Source organism: Dendrobates tinctorius, unplaced genomic scaffold, assembly GCF_039654945.1.
Source record: "Dendrobates tinctorius isolate UK_male_01 unplaced genomic scaffold, ASM3965494v1 ptg000154l, whole genome shotgun sequence".
Taxonomy (NCBI): Eukaryota; Metazoa; Chordata; class Amphibia; order Anura; family Dendrobatidae; genus Dendrobates; species Dendrobates tinctorius.
Genome location: NW_027361821.1, coordinates 17916217 through 17939129, shown reverse-complemented (window position 1 = coordinate 17939129; position 22913 = coordinate 17916217). Strand labels below are relative to the sequence as shown.

At 45.4% G+C, this 22913-nt stretch overlaps 1 protein-coding gene across 1 annotated transcript in view; it reads right to left on the bottom strand.

Annotated features, from left to right (window-relative positions):
* Positions 1–390: 390 nt before the first annotated feature.
* The window catches only part of ATG4A (autophagy related 4A cysteine peptidase), a 97325-nt gene continuing 74802 nt past the window's right edge, over positions 391–22913 (bottom strand). Inside the window, exons 12-13 of the mRNA XM_073547640.1 lie at positions 14522–14633; positions 391–1958 (exon numbers count right to left, since the gene is read on the bottom strand). Of these exons, the coding sequence (XP_073403741.1) occupies positions 1897–1958; positions 14522–14633 (174 nt within the window). The 3' untranslated portion in view covers positions 391–1896. The remainder of the gene's footprint in view (positions 1959–14521; positions 14634–22913) is intronic.

The following is a 22913-nucleotide window of genomic DNA, read 5'->3' as shown; positions in this document are numbered from 1 at the left end:
TCAGTCACTGTTTCACAATTACCATAAAAATTGAACCAACAATACAGATCCATTTTCATGAGTGAATTTCATTCCATAGGTGTCAGTTTTTAGTATTGAAAAAAAAAAAAGTTATGTATAATGCGCTTTTTCATCCCTTATAAAAACGGATACATAACTGAACCCCAATGGACACCAAATTACTTACTACGGTTCCTCCTCTGAGAAAAAGTCTGACTGATGACAGCAAAGAAAATGTTTGCAAAAAAGTGAGTAAACTGGAGTGGCCCAGGCCACCTCTTGCCCCCATTAACGACCCTTCTGGTTTCACCACATGATGCTTCATTTTAGGCCCTCACCAGTTACACTTCTCTCAAACGATATTCCTATTGAATTCACATGTAAGACACCTTGTGTACAATATACAATTCCTTTATTCATGCATAATAAGTAACCGAACCTGAGTGCAGCAGATTTATCATGTAATCAAAAGTAAAAAAAAAAACACTGTCTGCTTACCTCTTCACGTCCTATAAGTCAACCTTTTCCACATTATTGCACCAGCATAATGCTTGAAAATCTAGCTATATAAAAAGTGCAGAAGATCCTACTGTTTCAAGGTCAATATTCGATTCTGCAGAAGACGAGCATTTAAAAGGAGTTTTCTCATATTAAAATCTGTAACATTGCAAAGCACTTGGAAAAACAAGCAACTTTGCAATTTATTTATAACAGAGGGATTTCTAAGCAGTCTATTCAACTTGGCCATCTCATTACCAAGGAGTGCAGCGCTTGCAAGCTTTTTTTTTATAGAGCCTGTAAGCACTGCTCAGAAGTTGGCTGCAGGATCCAGCAACTTTCAGTACCTTTGCTCTTCCCCGATGCTGAAAAGGCATGGGAGAGAGCACAGTTCAGGCCAGTGGTTTACCCATGCTGTATGCCTGATCTGTCAATCAGGAGTGCATCCCACCCTGGCAGCAGACAGCTGGGGAGGAAGGGGAAAGGTGCGCCCCTGCAGAGAGCTCTTGAGGAAACCCCTTTAACAATTTATACAGAGGATACAGTATGTATGTTGTTCCATTGATTAACTTCAAAAATGGCCCCCATCTCTGTGTGTAGACCAATGGTATGCTTTGAGTACACCCATAAAGAAAAGCCTGTCTTTTTGCTGCTGAATGGATGCACTAAAATAAAAGGCATTTGGTGTATCCCTCAGTCACATCTATGATGGCTTCATTCACAAATGATGGATATTGCTATGGATTGGTGTAAGTGGCTTGGCATGAGTGCAATAAGTGATTGTCAGTACATTTTACAAAATGCTAAAGCTATAAAAAAAAAATAAAATAAAACAGACGTGAATATTAGATACCATTCAGACACGGCACGTAAAAATATAATACAGAATTGCTGGCTGGATCCTCACAGATTCTAGTAAAAATTGCATCATTGCCAGAGAGGACATAACACAGAACTCCCTCCATGGAAAAAGGCCAATGATATACACATAAAAAACCCCAATTAATGGTTACAATTTTTGCAAGAAAATAACATACATTTTTTTTCCAGCATGGAAGTGTTAAATAATACACACAAAAAACATCGGTAAGACGCTTTAGGTTAGGTATTGCAAAGTGACAAGTCAACCATTGTTGCTACTGATATACTGTAGAATACATTGTCCTGCAACGGCTTCATTCAGCACAAGTGTCTGATAACCACCTCCGTGAACACATTGAATGTGGCAGTAAACTACCTGCGGTGCGATTCTATCCAGTGGAGGTTTCCATACAACTTCTGCCATTAGTCCTATGCCCCCGTGTTGTGCTCTGTTCTCCACTGAGTGAGGCACTTTCTGGCTAGCAACACTTGCATCAGTCATGAGCGTTCCTCTGGTGATCAACACTTGACACCTCATCATACAGTCAGGATCTCAAATTCCTCCTCCTCAAATAGTTTATCCGTGGATTCAATTAGCTCTGTCAGGAAAGAGAAATGGTTTCATCACAGAGTACAACACACTGTCTGCACTTAGGAAAAGAATATGACAACTCTTTTGCCCACTAAAACGATTAAAGGATTTCTAGCCATTACTGTTGTATGGGGCCCCATGAGCATAAGAAAAGAGGGGGGCCCCAGACCTAGTCCAGGCCTCCCCCTCTTGTGCTTCTGCTCATAGGGCCCCAGAGTATAATAAAGCATTGTGTGCCGGCACGCCGCCATCGGTGATGCACATCTTGGCACAGGGAGCCTTCCCGGAGCTTCATGAAATGGCCATGCAGCTCCAAGGGAGTCCCTCCATCTCTTGTGACAGCATGTACGCATGCCACTCACCAGGATACCAGAAGTGGAGCTGCATAGGATCGTATGAGGGGTAAGTGTGAAAAAAAAAATCCAATTTTTTTTTTTTATAAAATAAATTAAATGGGCTTGGGTGGGGAGGAAATGATGACGAGTTGAGGGTGTGGAACAGGGAACACTGAATGATGATGTACTAAGGCAGGGGAGCAAAAATGATGAATTTGGGGTGGGGGCAGCAAATGATGAAATGAGGGTGAGGAAAGTAGATGATGTATTGAGAGTATGAGATGGGGAACAACAAATGATGATTAATTGGGGGTGGGGGAGAGTAAATGGTGTATTGAGTGTGGGGGCAGCAAATTATGCTGTACTGCGGATGGGGAGACCAAATAATGATGAATTGAGGAAGTGGATGGGACAGACAGGATATAACAATGAATTGAGGAGGAGGTGGGCAGGTAAATTTAATGAATCGGGAGTGGGAGGTACATAGTGGGGGATGTTGAGGATGCAGTTGTGTGACTGGTAATGAATTGGGGGAAAGAGGACAAGTTCTAATTAATTTATATATTTATTGGGTGGGGAAAGTGGCTATTTATAGTTAGTGTGGGCGCAGTGATGGATTACAATTTATATTTGGAATGGTAGGTTGCATAATAACAAATTATATATTAATGGTGGGTGCACGTCTGTATTCAGCTGAGAAGTGTAGAAGTTGGGGAAAAAGTGGGGAATGTGCTCTGGAAGCGGTGCTCTATATAACAGTGATTTTCTGGAGAGACGAGTCCTGGCTGGAAAAAGTGATGGCAGTCAGCGTTCGATGAAGAAAGGCGAAGATGAAGGACTCTGACTAGAGACGTCACTTGTGAGTCAGTGTCTTAGGCCTATTTCACACATCCGTTAGTCACCATCAGTCAAAATACACCGTTTTGCAAAAAAAAACGGATCCGCCATTTTTCTTGGCGGATCCGTTTTTTTCCCATTGACTTGCATTATCAGCGGATCTTGACGGATGTCATCCATTGGATCCGTTTTTTCACGGATCCGCTAAAATTTTGGCGACCGCTGACATGCCTGGACGGACCATGAAACGTTTTTTTGCCTGGCCGGATCTGCATTTTTCACTGCGCATGCCTGGACAAATTACCTTTGACAAAGATTTAACCCTAAACCCCGTTCTGGCGGCTGAAAAAAAATCTCTCTCCCTTTAAAATTTTACCTTACACGGATCCGTCAAAACAACGGTCCGGTGCCACCCGTTTTTTTCAATCCGCCTATGGATCCATTTTCAGCCATTTTGGCGGATTTCGACTGAGCAGAAAAACGGATGTGTGAAACAGGCCTTACCTGTACATTGACACTATACACTGTATACTACATAGAGAACTCCTCTGTATAATGTTACTGGTGATCCCTGTATTACCTGTACACTAACACTATATGCAGAGCTCCTGTGCACAATGTCACTGGTGATCACTGTATTACCTGTACACTGACACTATATACTGAGCTCCTGTGTATGTCATTGGTGATCTCTGTATTACCTGTACACTGACACTATAAATTGTATAATATGTACAAAGCTCCGGCGTATAATGGCACTTATGGGAATATTAGTATTGTGGATTTTTTTATTAATGATTAATATTGTAGTATTCGGTCACTATGTGGTGGTAATATGTGGTCTGGTCATGGTGTGGCAGTATTTGTTCCTTGTATGTTGTATTATTTGGTCACTATATGGTGGTAATATGTGGTCTAGTCTGATGTGGCAGTACAACTGGTCATTTCAAAAAATGTATGTGACACATTCCTTTAAAATAAAGAAAAATATACCTAAAGAGAGTATTGGATATTTTAAGAAATGGTTAATAGGTTATTGTAGAGTATGGCTATGTATGCAATATAGTGTTCGATGGGAACTGTTAATGTGTGATTGGTGAATTAGTGGTGCAAGAGTGGAGGAGTTTTTCCATGAGTGCGCGTTCAGACAGTGGATGGTTTGAGGGGGCTGAAAATTTTGCCAGTACGAGGCCTTGAAATTCCTGGTAACAATCCTGCACCTTGATTTCTTCACAAAACCTGTGTGGCCAAATTGCTGAGATAGAAAGGAAATCACATTGTGCAAAGTATAGACCAAATCAGCGTATATTTGTCATACTTACAAAAATCAGCTGTTCGAGTCATCGCTAATGACCTCAGACAGACTTTATAATCCAGACCCTCACCATGCCAAACATTTGGGAAAGAATGAGTTAAAGTGCTCACCGACACCGGTGCGGTCCTCTAATAGGAGCCATCGGTGTAACAAGTCAGTCCAAGACATTTGTTCTTTCCTAATCATTCAATGATCATCTGTAAGTGGCACAATGGAAAATTGGAAGCGATTAGAAACCACAGCAACTCAGCCACAAGGCGGGAGGAACATGTAAAGTTACAGAGCAGTGTTACCATATGCTGAGAGCATAAAATGTCCAAACATTCTCTGATATGAACATCAGCAGAAAAACTGAGCACCAGGAGCTTCATGGCCTTGCAGATGTATTTAAGCTTTACATCACCAAGCACAATACCAAGCATCACATGGAGTGCTGTAAAGCTGCCACCACTGGACTCTGGAGCAATGGAGTGATGATTTGCGCATTTCTATATGGCAAACTGATGGAAAATAGGGATTTTTGTGTACTCACCGTAAAATCCTTTTCTCCGAGCCAATCATTGGGGGACACAGAGACAGTGGGTGTTATGCTGCTGGCCACTAGGAGGACACTAAGAAAACCAGAAAAAAAGTTAGCTCCTCCTCTGCAGTATACACCCTCTCGCTGGCTGACATTTCTCCAGTTCAGTGAAAAAAGCAGTAGGAGCATAAACAGTCAATAATAACCATAACTAAGTCAAAGCCAAAGAATGCTACAGTGAGCCAATAGGCTAACCTAAACAGGGTGGGTGCTGTGTCCCCCCAATGATTGGCTCGGAGAAAAGGATTTTACGGTGAGTACACAAAAATCCATATTTCTCCTACGCCTCATTGGGGGACACAGAGACAGTGGGACGTCCTAAAGCAGTCCCTGGGTGGGGAGCATACATCTGCTAATACCCCATGTACCACTGAGTCAACAGTGAGGTACTGCTGATTGCAGGCTGCATCCGCAGAGGCCTGAGAATGAATTAGGCAATGTTTGTTAAGGTATGCAGGCTGGATCAAGTCGCAGCCTTGCGGACAGACCTGAGAATGAAATTGGTAATATTTTGTTAAAAGTATGCAGACTGGACAAATCGCAGCCTTGCAGACCTGTTCTGCCGAGGCCTGATGCCGAATGGCCGAAGAGGCGCCCACTGACCAGCTAGAGTGCGCCTTAATCCCCAGTGGGACAGGCGCGTTCCTGATACAGTAGAACTACTGAATCGCCAGGGGAATCCACCTGGCTAGCATTGCTTTGACACGGCTAGACCCTTCCTATGCCCCTCTGGAAGCATGAACAGGGCATCTGACTTGAGGAAGGGAGCCGTCCGCGAGATGTACCGTCTCAGCGCCCTAACCACATCCAGGGAGTTGAGGTCCTTCTCAATGCGATGGACTGGCGCTGGACAAAAGGAAAGGCAAAACAATTTCCTCGTTGAGATGAAAGGAGACGAAATTGGGCAGGAAGGACGGGGACGTCCAGAGAACTACCTTTTCCTGATGAAAAATTCAGGAATAGAGAACGGCAGGACAGAACTGCCAATTCTAAAACTCGTCTGATTGACGCAATTGCCACTAGAAAAACCACCTTCCAAGAGAGGACGGACAGTGACACGTCCTGCAGCGGTTCGAAAGGAGCCTCCTGTAAGGCCCCAAGAACCAGGTTAAGGTCCCAAGATTCCAATGGCCTTCTATAAGGGGGCGCCACATGGAAAACTCTCTGAAAGAACGTCTTGACCTGAAGTTTGGTGGCAATTCTGCGTCGGAAAAGCACTGACAAGGGCGAAATTTGGCCCTTGAGCGAGCTAAGCACGAGGCCTGATTTTAAACCAGATTGAAGGAATTCGAATATGACCGCAATGGAATAACACCAGAGGTGATCGACCATGATCCTTGGCACCACGCAAAGAAGGTTGTCCAGGTGCAGTGATAGATGCACATGGACACAGGCTTACTAGCACTAATCATGGTGGAAATCACGTCGTGAGAGAACCCAGCCTTTGCTAAAATCCAGGATTCAACGGCCACGCCATCAAAGACAGGGCCCCGGAGTTCTAGTGGTAAAAAAGGGCCCTGCGAGTGTAGATCCATGCAATCTGGAAGTTGCCAGGGGACATCGGCAACTAGTTTTATTAGTTCTGCATACCATGCTCGGCACGGCCAACCTAGCGCGACAAGGATCACTGGTACTCCCTCTGCTCTGATCTTCTTAATGGCCCTCATAAGCAAGGGAAGAGGAGGGAAGATGTATGGGAGCTGGAACCGCTGCCATGGCAGAACTAGGGCGTCCACTCCAATGGCGCATGGATCACGCGATCGGGAAATGAACCGAGGAACCTTGTTGTTTAGTCTTGAGGCCTTGAGATCCACATCCGGAGTCCACCAATGAAGACAAATCTGTTGAAAGGCTTCCGGATGAAGAGACCACTTCCCTGGTGCAATGCCTTGGCGACTGAGAAAATCTACCGGCCAATTTTCTACGCTCGGCCCAATGGAGGATGTGACTTGCTTCGTGCACGGCCATCCTGCTCCGGATACCTCCCTGGCGGTTGATATACGCTACAGCCGTGGCGTTGTCGGATTGGAACTTGATGAAACCTGCGAGGAGACGGTGGAAACTCCGTAGAGCTAAACTGATCGCTTGCATCTCCAAAATGTTGATGGGAAGGCTGACTCTCGGGTTCACCAATGACCCTGTTCCGTGTGGCGACGAAAGACCGCTCCCCAGCCGAGGAGACTTGCGTCGGTGGTTACTACCAACCATCTTACTGGGAGAAAAGACCTCCCTTGATTCAGGGAGCACCTCAGTGTCTACCACCTGAGGGATTGCCTGAGCCGCAGGGACAGAGGGATCCAACGGTCCAGGGAGAACGGGTACTTGTCCTAAGCTAACAGCAATGCGTGTTGTAAGGGACAGAGGTAGAACTGTGCAAAAGGAACTGCTTCCATCGCTGACACCAACTTTCCTAGAATTCTCATGCCGAAACGAATAGTGAGAAAACAGTCGCGCTGCCTGTTGTAAGGCTTGGGTCTCTCCTGGAGGGAGAATGACCAATCCGTGGGAAGTGTCCAAGATCATCCCTAAAAGGGAAATCTGCTGAGCCGGTTTTGGGAAAGACTTTTCAAAGTTTATCTTCCACCCCAGGCGAGAAAGTGTATTTACTGTTATCCATGGATTCCTCGCAGGTTGGAAGGGACGGACCCTTGATGAGCAGGTCGTCCGGATACGGTAACACCACCACTCCCCGAGAGTGGAGAATGGCCATGACAGCCGCCATGACCTTTGTAAAGATCCTGGGGGCGGTGGCGAGTCTGAAGGGCAAGACAACGAACAGGCAGTGTTCCTTGTGAATTGCAAAACGCAGAAACTACTGGAGGGACGGGCAGATCAGAATGTGAAGGTAAGCGTCCTTGATGTTGATGGATGCTAGGAACTTTTTTCCATGGAAGAGACAACTGATCGGAGAAATTCCATTTGGAATCATCGTACCCTGACAAACTGACTTAACAGTTTGAGATCCAGAATGGGTGACATCGTCCCGTCCTTTTTTGGAAACACAAAAAGGTTTGAATATAATCCTCTGAACCTTTCGTCATGAGGGACCGGAATGACGACTCCGACCCTTAACAGAGCCTGAACAACCCGAAGGAAGGTTCTTGTCTTTTTCTTGGGGGGAGAGGAAAGGAAAAACCGAGTTGGAGGGGGAGAAGAAAATTCTATCTTGTATCCGGAGGACACCAGCTCCCTGACCCACTTGTCGTCATTGGGTAGATCTATGAGATCTGGCGCCCCTAGATCCAGAAGCCCTAGGCCTGGGTTTCCAAGAACGGTTAAGTCTCTATGAGATCTGGGAGCCTCTGTCTCCGTGCGGAGACCGACCTGATCAGAAAGAGAAGGTAGAGGAGGACCAACCGGAATTGTTGCGAGAAGATCGAAAATGCGTCGGCTGTTGGTTGCGAAACAGCTGAACAGCCCTTTGTTGAGGAAGGAATTTACTTTTTCCCCTCCGGTAGTATTAGAAATGAGCTGGTCCAGTCTCTCTCCAAAAAGACGACCCGCTTGAAAAGGGGGGAGAAGTCATCTTTTAGATGTGGCATGCGCCCACCAGCCACAGAGCCCTGGGGCTCTTCTAATGGAGATCGCATGAGCGGCAGCTTGAGCCGCGCAATTGGCGGCATCAAAAGAAGAGTCTACTACAAAGTCCGCTGCGTGAAGCATCTGGCTGGCGACAGTGGTTGTCTCCGGAGGAAGATTGGTCCCCAGGAAGAAAGTAATCAGGACTTCTGTCCAAGCGGCCATGCCTTAGTGACCTAAACTGCCGCGAAGGATTGAAAAAATCGCCGCTCCTGAAGCTTCCAAAAAATTGAAAGGGCAGGGTAGCCAATTTGACGATCGGAGGGGTTTCTGACTGAGGAACCCTCAGAAACAGATAGGAGCGTTGTAGAAGCAAGACGCGGTACAGGAGGGTCCACAGGAAGGAACTGTAATCGACCGTTCATTAGGTCTGGATCAAAAGGGCATTTAGCCAGAGTAAACTTTTGCCCAGTGAACCACTTATGTGGCCGATCCCTATCTAACTGGACGGCTGGTAAATAACCAGCGCACACGCTTGTTCCTTAAATGAGATAGGGAGTGCTGGAGCGGGAATATTTTCCTCATCTAACTTCAGAATCCTGTTGACTGATTCTATAAGAGAATCAAGCAACTTTTGAGGAGATGGGGATTCTGAGGGGCTGACGCGACAGATACGAATTCAGAGTCATGTTTGCTGTGAACCTCAGGAGAGGGCGAGAGAGAGACAGGAGTCGCTGATGGTGAGGCGTGAACGTGACTGGGGGACGTGCCCTGGGTCCGTTTTTCCAGAGACAGTCCTCCCGGAGGGAGAATATAGCGTGGGTCAGAGACTCCACCGACCGTGACAGGGGCGCAGCCCACTCAGGGGTACAAGACACAGGAGGCCCGTCAGCAGCGGCTATGAGGGGCATTGTTCGGGCGCAGGCCAGGTCACGGTCCGTGCATAACTGGTTAGTTTGTGCACTGGGTAAGGCCGACCTGCAAGTGGTACACACGGTAGAAAAAAAAAAAACGCAGCGTGCTTCTTAGCAGCCCATTTAGCCTCCTTACAGTGAGGCATAGCGCTCCAGAAAGGGTTAACGGCAGAGTCTGACTGCAGCAGCAGGGAATGTGCCGGGAAGGGGGTTGAGCTTTAATCTGAGGGCAGATGCAGCTTACCCACGGTCCTGTATTATGCCCCCCGGGAGGAAAAAACGGTGGCCCTGTGGCGTCACCCGGTATTCGGCTGCTCCTGAAAAGGTTAACTGCAGCAGAGGTAACAGACATGGCCCCCGAGATTAGAATTGCGCGTCTCGTTGAGTATGAGAGGCGCCAAGAGGAGGGGGTGGTGACATTAACGCGGGCGGCACTATTCAAATTGCGGCCTAGCAGGCCGGGGACTAAATTTTTGGCCTACCCGCGGTAGGCGCCGGCGGCGGGGAGAGAGTGGCGCTATCGAGGGCGGCACTATTTAAATTGCGGCCTAGCTGGCAGAAAAAGCCGGGGGCTAAATTTCTGGCTTCCCCGCAGAAAGCGCCGGCTGGGGGGGGGGGCCCGCGACCGGGCGCCAGTGTACCGCCGCTGACGCTAAGTCAGCGCTTCTCCCAGGGACAAGGACCCGACCCCATACCTCCACTCCTGTGCTCAGTCAAGTTGTCGCTGTCTGGGGTCTTTCTCATCCTCCAGGCGATGTAGCAGAGCTGGAGGAGGTTTTACAGGGGGGTATTGCTCAATCGATCCTCCCTCTGGGCAGGGGAATGGAGAGCTCTGGAGCTGGTTCAGGGCATCCGAAAAAGCGCTTCTCCATGCACTCCTGTTGCGCTTGCCCTCGTATCCGTGGAACCATCGTCAGAGAAATACAGCCCCATTCGTCGCAGGAAAGTGTACGTGAAGGGTTACTCCACGTGCTTGCCTGTTGTTGGTTCGGGGGAGAGTGGGCCGTAGAAATGAACCGTCGCTCCCTTCACTCCTGTAATAAAAAAATAAAAATTTACAGAAAATTCAAAAATAAAATAAAATAACGGTGGGGTCTGAAACCAGACCCAAGTGCCTCCTACAGACACTAAGTAAGAACTGGAGAAATCTCAGCCAGCGAGAGGGTGTATACTGCAGGGGAGGAGCTAACTTTTTTTCTAGTTTACTTAGTGTCCTCCTAGTAGCCAGCAGCATAACACCCACTGTCTCTGTGTCCTCCAATGAGGTGTAGGAGAAAGTCTGTGTTTGGTGAATGTCAGGAGAAAATGTGCCAGGTGTAAAGTTTGGTGAAGGAGGAATAATGGGGTTGTCCTTCAGGGGTTGGCAAAGGTCCCTTTGTTGCAGTGAAGTGAAATCTTAATGGCTCAACAAATCAAGACATTTTGAACAATTGTATGTTTCCAAGTTTGCAGGAACTGTTTGGGGAAGGCGTTCTTCTGTTCCAGCAGCATTGTGTGCAGTGCACAGAGCAAGGTCCATAAAGCCATGGCTGGTGGAGTTTGGTGCAAATGAACATGACTGATCAAATAGAGCCTAGATCTCAACCATATTCCAACTCCTTTCGGATGAACTAAAATGGAGTTTGTAAACCATGCAATCTCACCAACATCAGGGAACTTAGAAATGTTCTTCTGAGCAAATATATCCAATAACACCTAAAAAATCTTGTAGAAAACCTTCCCCAAAAAATGGAAGCTTTTGTAGCAGCAAAAATCCGGGGAGGACCTACTCCATATTAATGTCCATGGCTTTAGAATGTGAGGTCATAAAATTTGTAGGTGTCCCAATAGTTTAGTCCATACAGTGAATGTATTCTTTGTAGCAATCTAATATATAAAGCTCAATGTGTGTGTATGTATGTATATATGTGTGTCCGGGATTGGCATCCGCACCGTCGCAGCTACAGCCACAAAATTTGGCACAGTCACACGTCTGGACCCCGAGAGCGTCCTAAGCTATGTTGTGAGGCGAAATTTTAATCCCGCGCTCCAATTCACCAAACAATTTTGCCCCTGTCTACATACTGGGGAAAAAGTGTGTGCGCGTTAAGCCCCGCCCCTCATTATGATGTCATAATGCCCCTATCTACATAATGGGGAAAAAGTGAGTGCGTATCAAGCCCCGCCCCTCATTATGATGTCATAATGCCCCTATCTACATAATGGGGAAAAAGTGAGTGTGTATCAAGCCCCGCCCCTCATTATGATGTCATAATGGTTTTCATGGCGACGCAGATGTCATCATAGGTTGCAAGCCCCGCCGCTCATTATAATGTCATAATGGTTGACTATGGGATGGAGGATGTGTGATGGGTATATGGGCATGGGACTATGGGATGGAGGATATGTATGAGGGACTATGGGATGGAGGATATGTATGACGGATATATGGGCACGGGACTATGGGATGGAGGATATGTATGATGGGTATATGGGCACGGGACTATGGGATGGAGGATATGTATGATGGGTATATGGGCATGGGCCTATGGGATGGAGGATATGTATTATGGGTATATGGGCACGGGACTATGGGATGGAGGATAATTATAATTTGCTATAACTAACCACAGTTAGTTACTATGCCCGGGCAGCGCCGGGCTCTTCAGCTAGTAAATATAATAAAAGTCAGTTTTCCTCTTTAACTGTAGCTGGAGGGTATTCTTGCACTAAAGAGAATGTAAATATCAACAGATGGCAGAAACTGTTTGTGTAAACCAGTGGACAACAAAATAATTTTTGTCCAATTCCTAAAATTTCATTATGGGGGCTCATCAGGCTATATAGAAATAGATTTCTCCAGTGAGGTAAAAGTAAAACTTCACATTTATTTGTAACGTATTAAAAGGGTTTATCAAAAGCACACTATGGAATCAGGAGGGACTAACAACCAAAGCGTTTCAACTGTGAGGTCTTAATCATGGTCAGTGTGCTTTTGATATATCCTTTTAATGAGTTATAAATAAATGTGAAGTTTTACTTTTACCATGCTGGAGAAATCTTTTTCTATATTGCTTTCATATATGCCCAGGACCAGGGTTGCTCCGTGCGAGGATTCTGCTTTCCTGAAGAGACTCCAATGGTGAGCTGACTCTCCCATATCCCTCTTTATACATGTGTCATCAGGCTATACAGTTAGGTCCATATATATTTGGATAGAGACAACATTTTTCTAATTTTGGTTCTAGACATTATTACCACAATGAATTTTAAACAAAACAATTCAGATGCACTTGAAGTTCAGACTTTCAGCTTTCATTTCAGGGTATCCACATTAAAACTGGATGAAGGGTTTAGGAGTTTCAGCTCCTTAACATGTGCCACCCTGTTTTTAAAGGGACCAAAAGTAATTGGACAGATTAAATAATTGAAAAATAAAAATGTTCATTTCTAGTACTTGGTTGAAAACCCTTTGTTGGCAATGACTGCCTGAAGTCTTGAACTCATGGACATCACCAGACGCTGTGTTTCCTCCTTTTTGATGCTCTGCCAGGCCTTCACTGCGGTGGTTTTCAGTTGCTGTTTGTTTGTGGGCCTGTCTGAAGTTTAGTCTTTAACAAGTGAAATGCATACTCAATTGGGTTGAGATCAGATGACTGACTTGGCCATTCAAGAATATTCCACTTCTTTGCTTTAATAAACTCCTGGGTTGCTTTGGCTTTATGTTTTGGGTCATTGTCCATCTGTAGTATGAAACGACGACCAATCAGTTTGGCTGCATTTGGCTGGATCTGAGCACACAGTATGGCTCTGAATTCCTCAGAATTCATTCAGCTGCTTCTGTCCTGTGTCACATCATCAATAAACACTAGTGACCCAGTGCCACTGGCAGCCATGCATGCCCAAGCCATCACACTGCCTCCGCCGTGTTTTACAGATGATGTGGTATGCTTTGGATCATGAGCTGTACCACGCCTTCGCCATACTTTTCTCTTTCCATCATTCTGATAGAGGTTCATCTTGGTTTCATCCGTCCAAAGAATGTTCTTCCAGAACTGTGCTGGCTTTTGTAGATGTTTTTTAGCAAAGTCCAGTCTAGCCTTTTTATTCTTGATGCTTATGAGTGGCTTGCACCATGCAGTGAACCCTCTGTATTTACTTTCATGCAGTCTTCTCTTTATGGTAGATTTGGATATTGATATGCCTACCGCCTGGAGAGTGTTGTTCACTTGTTTGGCTGTTGTGAAGGGGTTTCTCTTCACCATGGAGATTATTCTGCAATCATCCACCACTGTTGTCTTCCGTGGCGCCCAGGTCTTTTGGCATTGATGAGTTCACCAGTGCTTTCTTTCTCAGGATGTACCAAAGCGTAGATTTTGCCACTCCTATGTTGTAGCAATTTCTCGGATGGGTTTTTTCTGTTTTTGCAGCCTATGGATGGCTTGTTTCACCTGCATGGAGAGCTCCTTTGTCCGATGTTTCCTTCACAGCAAAACCTTCCAAATGCAAGCACCACACCTCAAATCAACTCCAGGCCTTTTATCTGCTTAATTGAGAATGATATAAAGAAGGGATTGCCCACACCTGTCCATGAAATAGCCTTGGAGTCAATTGTCCAATCACTTTTGGTCCCTTTAAAAACAGGGTGGCACATGTTAAGGAGCTGAAACTCCTAAACCCTTCATCCAATTTTAATGTGGATACCCTCAAATGAAAGCTGAAAGTCTGAACTTCAACTGCATCTGAATTGTTTTGTTTAAAATTCATTGTGGTAATAATGTCTAGAACCAAAATTAGAAAAATGTTGTCTCTGTCCAAATATATATGGACCTAACTATATGTAAAACCAGAATGCAGGGGAAAAAAAAGATCCACATCTGTGAAACACTATGGATGTCATGAATGAACCCATGCAAAAGGTTTTCACATCATAAAGTCATGGCCTATCACTATCTGATGGGTAAGGGCCAACCGTTTGGACCATCAAAATCCTGAAGATATAGGCGCCACAGCGTTAGTTTTGCAATGTAACCTCTCTAACGTTTTTTTTCTGCTCAGCTGAACATGCCAAATGTCGGTCATTTTACTAACCTGCACCTGTTGTGGAAACCTCGGGCTTGGTTGGCGGTATGAAAGGAGGCCAGTGTGGAGGGTGCTTTGGTGCAAGTTCAAACATCCGTAAACTCCGCTTCTTTAATATTTCCTGCAATAAAAAAAAAAAAAAAAACTATAAACATTTGGTATGCATCTATAAATGTGACATAGAATAAATATATTCAATACATTGTATTTACATTCAAAATAACTAATAAAATAGTATAAGGGAAAGAGATTAACCCCTTTACCCCCAAGGGTGGTTTGCACGTTAATGACCGGGCCAATTTTTACAATTCTGACCACTGTCCCTTTATAAGGTAATAACTCTGGAACGCTTCCATGGATCCCGATGATTCTGACATAGATTTCTCGTGACATATTGTACTTCATGTTAGTAGTAAAATTTATTTGATGTGATCTGCGTTTGTGAAAAAAATGGAAATTTGGTGAAAATTTAGAACATTTTGAAATTTTCCAACTTTGAATTTTCATGTCCTTAAAACAGTGTGTTATGTCACACAAAATAGTTCATAAATAACATTTCCCAATTTTTTTTTTGTTAGGACGTTATAAGGGTTAAAAGTTGACCAGCGATTTCTCATTTTTACACCTTTTTTTTTTTTTAGGGACCACATCACATTTGAAGTCACTTTGAGGAGCCTATATGATAGAAAATGCCCAAAAGTGACACCATTCTAAAAACTGCACCTCTCAAGGTGCTCAAAACCACATTCAAGAAGTTTATTAACCCTTCAGGTGCTTCACAGGAATTTTTCGAATGTTTGAAAAAAAAGTTAAATGTTCATTTTTTTTTTTTAACAAAAAATTAACTTCAGATCCAATTTGTTTTATTTTACCAAGGGTAACAGAAGAAATTGGACCCCAAAACTTGTGCAATTTGTTCTGAGTACGCTGCTAACCCATATATGCAGGTAAACCACTGTTTGGGCACATGGAAGAGCTCGGAAGGGAAGGAGCGCCGTTTGACTTTTCAATGCAAAATTGGCTGGAATTGAGATCGGACGCCATGTTGCGTTTGGAGAGCCCCTGATGTACCTAAACAGTGGAAACCCCCCATAAGTGACCCCATTTTGGAAAGTAGACCCCCTAAAGAACTCATCTAGATTTGTGGTGAGCACTTTGAACCCCCAAGTGCTTCACAGAAGTTTATAATGTAGAGCCGCAAAAATAAAAAAAAAATAATTTTTTACACAAAAATTATCTCTTCGCCCCAAATTTTTTTATTTACCCAAGGATGACAGGAGAAATTGGGCCCTAAAAGTTGTGAAATTTGTCCTGAGTATGCCGCCATATGTGGGTGTAAGCCACTGTTTGGGCGCATGGCAGAGCTTGGAAGGGAAGGAGCGCCGTTTGACTTTTCAATGCACAATTGCCTGGAATTGAGATCAGATGTCATGTCGCATTTGGAGAGCCCCTGATGTGCCTAAACAGTGGAAACCCCCCAACTCTAACACATCCCCTAACCCTAATCCCAACCATAACCCTAACTTTAGCCCCAACCCTAACCTGAAAATACATTTTTTTATTTAATTATTTTTCCCTAACTAAGGGGGTGATAAAGGGGGGTTTGATTTACTACTATTTATAGAGGATTTTTATGTTTGGCAGCTGTCACACACACTAAAAGACGCTTTTTATTGCAAAAAATAGTTTTTGCATCACCCCATTTTGAGAGCTATAATTTTTCCATATTTTGATATTTTGGCCCACAGAGTAGAGTCATTTTCGGGCACACGACATTCTTTGATCGCTTTTTATTCTGATTTTTGTGAGGCAGAACAAACAAAAGCCAGCAATTCAGGAATCTTTTTTTTTTTTTTTTTTTTTTTTGGGGGGGGGAGTTTATACCATTCCGCGTGTAGTAAAATTGATAAAGCGGTTTTATTCTTTGTGTCAGTACGATTACAGTGATACCTCATTGATTTTTTTTTTTATGTTTTGGCGCTTTTCTACAATAAAAACGTTTATATAAAAAACTAGCTGAAGAGCCGGCGCTGCCCGGGCATAGTAACTAACTGTGGTTAGCTATAGCAAATTATAATTATCCTCCATCCCTTAGTCATGTGCCCATATACCCATCATACATATCCACGATCCCATAGTCCGGTGCCCATATACCCAACATACATATCCTCCATCCCATAGTCCCGTGCCCATATACCCATCATACATATCCTCCATCCCATAGTCCCGTGCCCATATACCCATCATACATATACTCCATCCCATAGTCCAGTGCCCATATACCCATCACACATCCTCCATCCCATAGTCAACCATTATGACATCATAATGAGCGGCAGGGCTTGATACACACAAACTTTTTCACCATTATGTATATAGGGTCAAAATTGTTTGGTGAATTGGAACGCGCGGGGTTAAAATTTTGCCTCACAACATAGCCTAGGACGCTCTCGGGGTCCAGACGTGTGACTGTGCCAAATTTTGTGGCTGTGGCTGCGACGGTGCGGATGCCTATCCCGGACATACACACACTTGAGCTTTATATATTAGAAAATTATTTTTGCATTGCTTTATTTTGATAGCTATAACTTATTTTTCCGCTGATGACGCTGTATTAACAGCTCGTTTTTTGCGGGACAAGATGTTTACAGCAGTACCACGTTTATTTATATCAGTCTATTTTACTGCGTGTTATTCCACTTTTTGTTCGGCGGTATGATGATAAATGTATTTCACATACACCTAACCACGCATTCTAACTTGTTATCTCAGTATACATTTACTGGATCACATAGAACTTCGACCTCGAGACTTGGAGATCGATACCCAATAACTATTTACATAACAATAACTAAAAATTAACATTTCTGCTGGAAAAACCGACGCACCTGTAAATGTGGTTTGGGCACACCCTCCCACGTCAATATTCTTAGGCACTTGTTAGATGGTGACGGGTGTGGAGTTCCAGATGTCCCATATTTTACAGAATTTCCCAGGGCACCCTCTATTTTGATAGACCGTGTTTTCATATGGAATCACTGAATTGACAAGTTCTACCCAGGATCTCAGTATTGGGTGTGAACTACCCATCCATCTCAGAGCAATTAATTTCCTGGCCAAAAATAGCGTCTCTCGGAGAAATATTTTAATATGATGGTCCCAATTATCTTCTTCCACAACCCCAAACAGGCACACCAAGGGATCCAGGCGAATTGGTATTGTTATTAGGGATGACAAGAAGGTGGTAGCCTCCTGCCAGAATGTATGTATTACTGGACATCTCCACATCATGTGTATGAAGTCGGCCTCCAACTCATGACACCTCGGGCATTCCGAGGTCTGAGAACGACCCATTATTGCCAATTTAGCTGGAGTAAGATATGCTTGATGGATTATATATAATTGGGTCATTTTGTTGTTAGCTGATGGGGAAACCATGATTGAGGACTCCTGCATCTCCTCCAGTCCTTCTCCTGAATTTTTAGGAATCAAAAGCTGCTATTTTCCCTTAACCGTCAAAGGAATAGAGTCCATGTTTGCTGACAGTAGAAAGGTGTATAGAGTGGAGATAAGACCTTGTGGTCCCTGTGATATAAGTATGCCGATCAGTGGGAGAGAAGATACATTTCTGGAGCTCCAGAAAGCAGAGGCGGGATGTTCTTGTAGAGAAGTGAAGTATGTGTGGTGCCAGAGTGGCATTTCTGCCACAACCTCAGTGAAATCAACTACTCTTTTAGCTTGTCTCCAGATTGTGCGCGCAAGCCTAAGAAGAGGTCACATCCTAGAAATGTTTGGTTTATCTGTCTCCAGAAATCCCAATAAACAGTTCGTCCCCACCGCTTGTGCCAAGTGATTCTCTGAGTTAGGCAGATAGGCAGACGAGTATCTGGCATCCATGAGAATTGCCCTAAGCTGTCCCGCTAGGTAGTATAAAAAGAAGTCTGGTAGCGCCTCCCCGCCTTGCTTTTTGGACCTTTGTAGGGTACACAGTGTAAGTCTAGGCCTAGAGTTTCCCCAGATAAATCCTGTGATTAATGAGCTAAGCGTTGAAAAGAAGTACTTAGGAATGGGTACCCCACTATGCTGAAATATGTAGGTAAATTTAGGGAGTAGAATTAATTTAACATTATCCTTCCAGTAGCTGAAAGTGGCAATTTGCTCCACTGTGTGAATTTAAGTTTAGCGTGGTCAGGCAGGGGGGAGATGTTATATGGGAACTCATTTCTGCTATCTTTCTGTATAATAATGCCCAGGTATTTAAATTGAGACACAGTCGGGAGTGGAGATAGCTGCTTCAAATGGACCCCTGAAAAATGCTGGAGAGGCATTAGTGCTGACTTATCCCAATTTATGTAGAGTGCGGAATATTTGCTAAATGTGTCTATAGTGGAGATGACCGGTGGTAAAGTTTCTTCAACTTCGTCCATAAATATTACCATATCGTCCACGTATAGGCCAGTAGTATCGGATCGGTCTGCTATGGTAACGCCCATAATTGTTGTTGTGGAGTGTATTCTTATTGCTAAAGCTTCTATGGCTAAAACAAATAGGGCATGGGATAGAGGGCGACCCAGCCTTGTCCCCCTTCCAAGGGGGAAGTGATCGGATGAAATGTTATTATTAATTGAGCTGTAGGGGCTGTATACATTATGTGGGCCCATTTGGTGAATCTAGGACCAAATGCGAATTTCTGGAGGCATGCAGACAAGAAGGGCCACTCTACAGAGACAAACGCCTTAGCTGCATCAAGTGAAGCCAGGGCCCACTCATTATCTTGTATCAGTGAGCTATATTGTACAATGGTCTGCACCCTTCTGATATTAAATGTGTACTTTTCCTGGTGTGAATCCAGTCTGATATGGATGTATAATTTTGAAAATGACTCTATCAAGTCTAGTGGCTAGGAATTTTGTGAATATCTTATTATCTACATTTACTAACGAGATTGGACGGTATGATCCACATTCTAGTGGGTCTTTCCCTACTTTTTCAAGAACTGTTATATTTGCCTCATAAAAGGAGTTTGGTAAGCGTTCCCCTTCTTTGGTGTGCTCAAAGACATCCATTAAAAGGGGGGCTAGAGTATCTTGGTATTTGCTGTATAACTCAATGGGAAAACCATCTGGGCCTGGTGCCTTTCCTTTTGCCATTTCTTTAATAGCAGAAATTATCTCATCCAACGTAAAATCTGCCTCCAGGATGGATTGCTGAGAATGGGTCAGTTCAGGGAATCGCAAGTCTGACAGGTATGAGAGGCAGTGTGCGGCGTTATAGTCGCTTTTAGACTGATATAGTGATTTTTAGCAATCATGAAATTGAGTCTGCCTTCTGCAGAGGTGGCTATAGTGCCGTCTGGCCTCCTAATTTGAAGTATGGTGTTAGATGCATTATGTTGATGGGCCATGTAAGCCAATAACTTGCTAGATTGGTTACCTAATTCAAAGTAGGATTGCCTTGTGAATAATAATTTCCGTTTAGATTAAAGGCCACTTTACATTTAGCGATGCACCAGCGATCCTGACCACGATACGACCCGGTCAGGATCGCTTGTGCTTTGCTAAATGGTCGCTAGTGAGCTGCCACACAGGCAGATCTCACAGCGATGCAGCAGCGATTTAGCGGTCGTTACTTACCTTTCAGAAGCGGCGATCCTGACATTCTCCCACCTGTGTCCACGCGTCGCTCGTCGGCGCCAGCAGGAAGCGCCCGACGAGAAAAGGAGATTTTTGTGTACTCACCGTAAAATCTCTTTCTCTTAGCCTCTAATTGGGGGATACAGAACCATGGGTGTTATGCTGCTGTCCACTAGGAGGTGACACTATGCATAATCTGAAAAAGGTTAACTATGGCTCCTCCTCTGCTGTATACACCCCTGGACAGCGTCAGCCATCTCCAGTTTTGTGCAAAAGCATTAGGAGGAACGGAACAATAACAACATAACCATGCCTGTAATAGGGCTACTATGTATGAGCTCAAAGAACAATATGAGAACTTAACCGTAACAACGGCCCGTAAGGGCAACAGGGTGGGAGCTGTGTCCCCCAATTAGAGGCTAAGAGAAAGAGATTTTACGGTGAGTACACAAAAATCTCCTTTACTCTGTCGCCTCATTGGGGGACACAGAACCGTGGGACGTTCCAAAGCAGTCCCTGGGTGGGAAGCAATGGACGAATATTGTGCTAGCAGGTCCCTAAACTTGGGGCACTGCCACCTGCAAAACCCGTCTACCCAGGCTCGCATCCGCTGAGGACTGGGTATGAACACTGTAGTGTTTCGTAAATGTGTGCAGACTAGTCCAAGTGGCCGCCTTACACACTTGTTGTGCCGAAGCTTGGTGCCGAATGGCCCAGGAGGCCCCTACTGCCCGTGTAGAGTGTGCCGTGATACCGGCCGGAAGAGGGGAACTGTTAAGTCGGTAGGCCTCATGTATGGTGGACTTGATCCACCTGGCAAGGGTAGCCTTGGAAGCCGGCAGTCCCTTGCGACCGCCTTCCGGAAGAATGAAGAGAGAATCAGACTTCCGGAAGGGAGCAGTCCTGGACACGTAAATCCGCAATGCTCTGACGAGGTCAAGCGTATGCAGAGCCTTCTCCACTCTATGAACCGGAACCGGGCAAAGGGATGGCAGTGAAATTTCCTCATTGAGGTGGAAGTTGGACACAACCTTCGGAAGGAAGGATGGTACTGTACGGAGAACCACCTTGTCCTGGTGAAAGGCTAGGAAAGGCCGTCTGCAGGAAAGTGCTGACAATTCCGACACTCTGCGTAACGAGGTGATTGCCACTAGAAAAAACACTTTCTGTGACAGAATGCAGAGTGGAACTTCTTTAAGGGGTTCAAGGGTGGTGCCTGCAATGCTGTCAGGACTAGATTGAGGTCCCACGTGTCCAGCGGACGTTTGTAGGGAGGAACCAATCGGGAAACTTCCTGGAGGAAAGTCCTTACTTGCGGTTTGGTAGCAATGCGCCTTTGAAAAAGGACTGAAAGCGCTGACACCTCTTAAGCAAGCCTAGGGATAGCTTGGCGTCTAGGCCCGATTGAAGAAAACCTAGGACCTTCGGGAGAGAATAAGGGAGTGGGACTTGTCCATGAGATTCGCACCAGGAAAAGAAAGCTCTCCAGGTACGATAAATCTTGGCGGAGGCTGGCTTCCGTGCCCTGATCATGGTCGCAATGACTTCCGGTGAAAACCCTGCCTGGGTTAGAATCCAGGTTTCAAGGGCCATGCCGTCAAACTGAGAGCCCCTGAATTCTGATGGTAGAACGGACCTTGAGACAGAAGGTCGTGACGGTCGGGTAGACGCCAGGGGGTATCTGCCGTAAGTTGAACGATGTCTGAGTACCATGTACGTCTGGGCCAATCTGGCGCGATGAGGATGGTTGGAACTCCCTCTTGTTTGATCTTCCTCACGACCCTGGGGATCAGGGGGAGGGGTGGAAAAATGTACAGGAGTTGGAACTGGGACCAGTCCTGGACCAGGGCATCCGCTCCGAGCGACCGCGGTTCGGGTGTCCTGGCCATGAAATTGGGGACCTTGGTATTGAGATGGGATGCCATTAGGTCCACATCCGGGGTTCCCCAGCGTTGACAGATCTGGTAAAAATCTCGGGATGGAGAGACCACTCCCTCGAGTCAATTCCTTGCCTGCTGAGGAAGTTGGCTTCCCAGTTTTCTACACCGGGAATGTGGACCGCAGAGAGTACCGACCTCGTGTCTTCCGCCCAGTGGAGGATATGTGCCACTTCTCTCATCGCCTGGGCGCTGCGGGTCCCGCCTTGGTGATTCACGTATGCTACAGCCGTGGCATTGTCCGACTGTATCCGTATGTTCGAGGCTGCAAGCAGGTGATGAAAGGCTCTCAGTGCCAGGAAGATGGCCCGGATTTCCAGGACATTGATGGGCAAGGTCGCTTCCCTTGGTGACCACTTGCCTTGTGCCCTGTGATGTAGGTGCACCGCCCCCCAGCCTGTCAGGCTTGCATCTGTAGTCAGGATCTTCCATTGACCTGAGAGAAAGAGTTTTCCCCGTGCAAGCGAGGTTGGCTTGAGCCACCAATGCAGGGACCTCCTGGTTGACGACGTCAACTGGAAGTCCCTGTCGAGGGAGAAGAGATTCCTGTCCCAAGATCTGAGTATGGCTAGTTGAAGAGGCCTGAGGTGAAACTGGGCAAATGGCACTGCCTCTATTGCTGCTGCCATCCTGCCGAGGACTCTCATGGCAAACTAGAGAGATTGGGGAGGACTGTGGAGGAGTGTACGAACTCCCAGACGGATGGCCAGTGTCTTGTCCTTGGGAAGGAGCACCAGGCCCCTGGAGGTGTCGAATAGCATTCCCAGGAAGGGTAGAATCTGACACGGGGTAGTCGACGATTTTTGTAGGTTGACTAACCATCCCAGATGA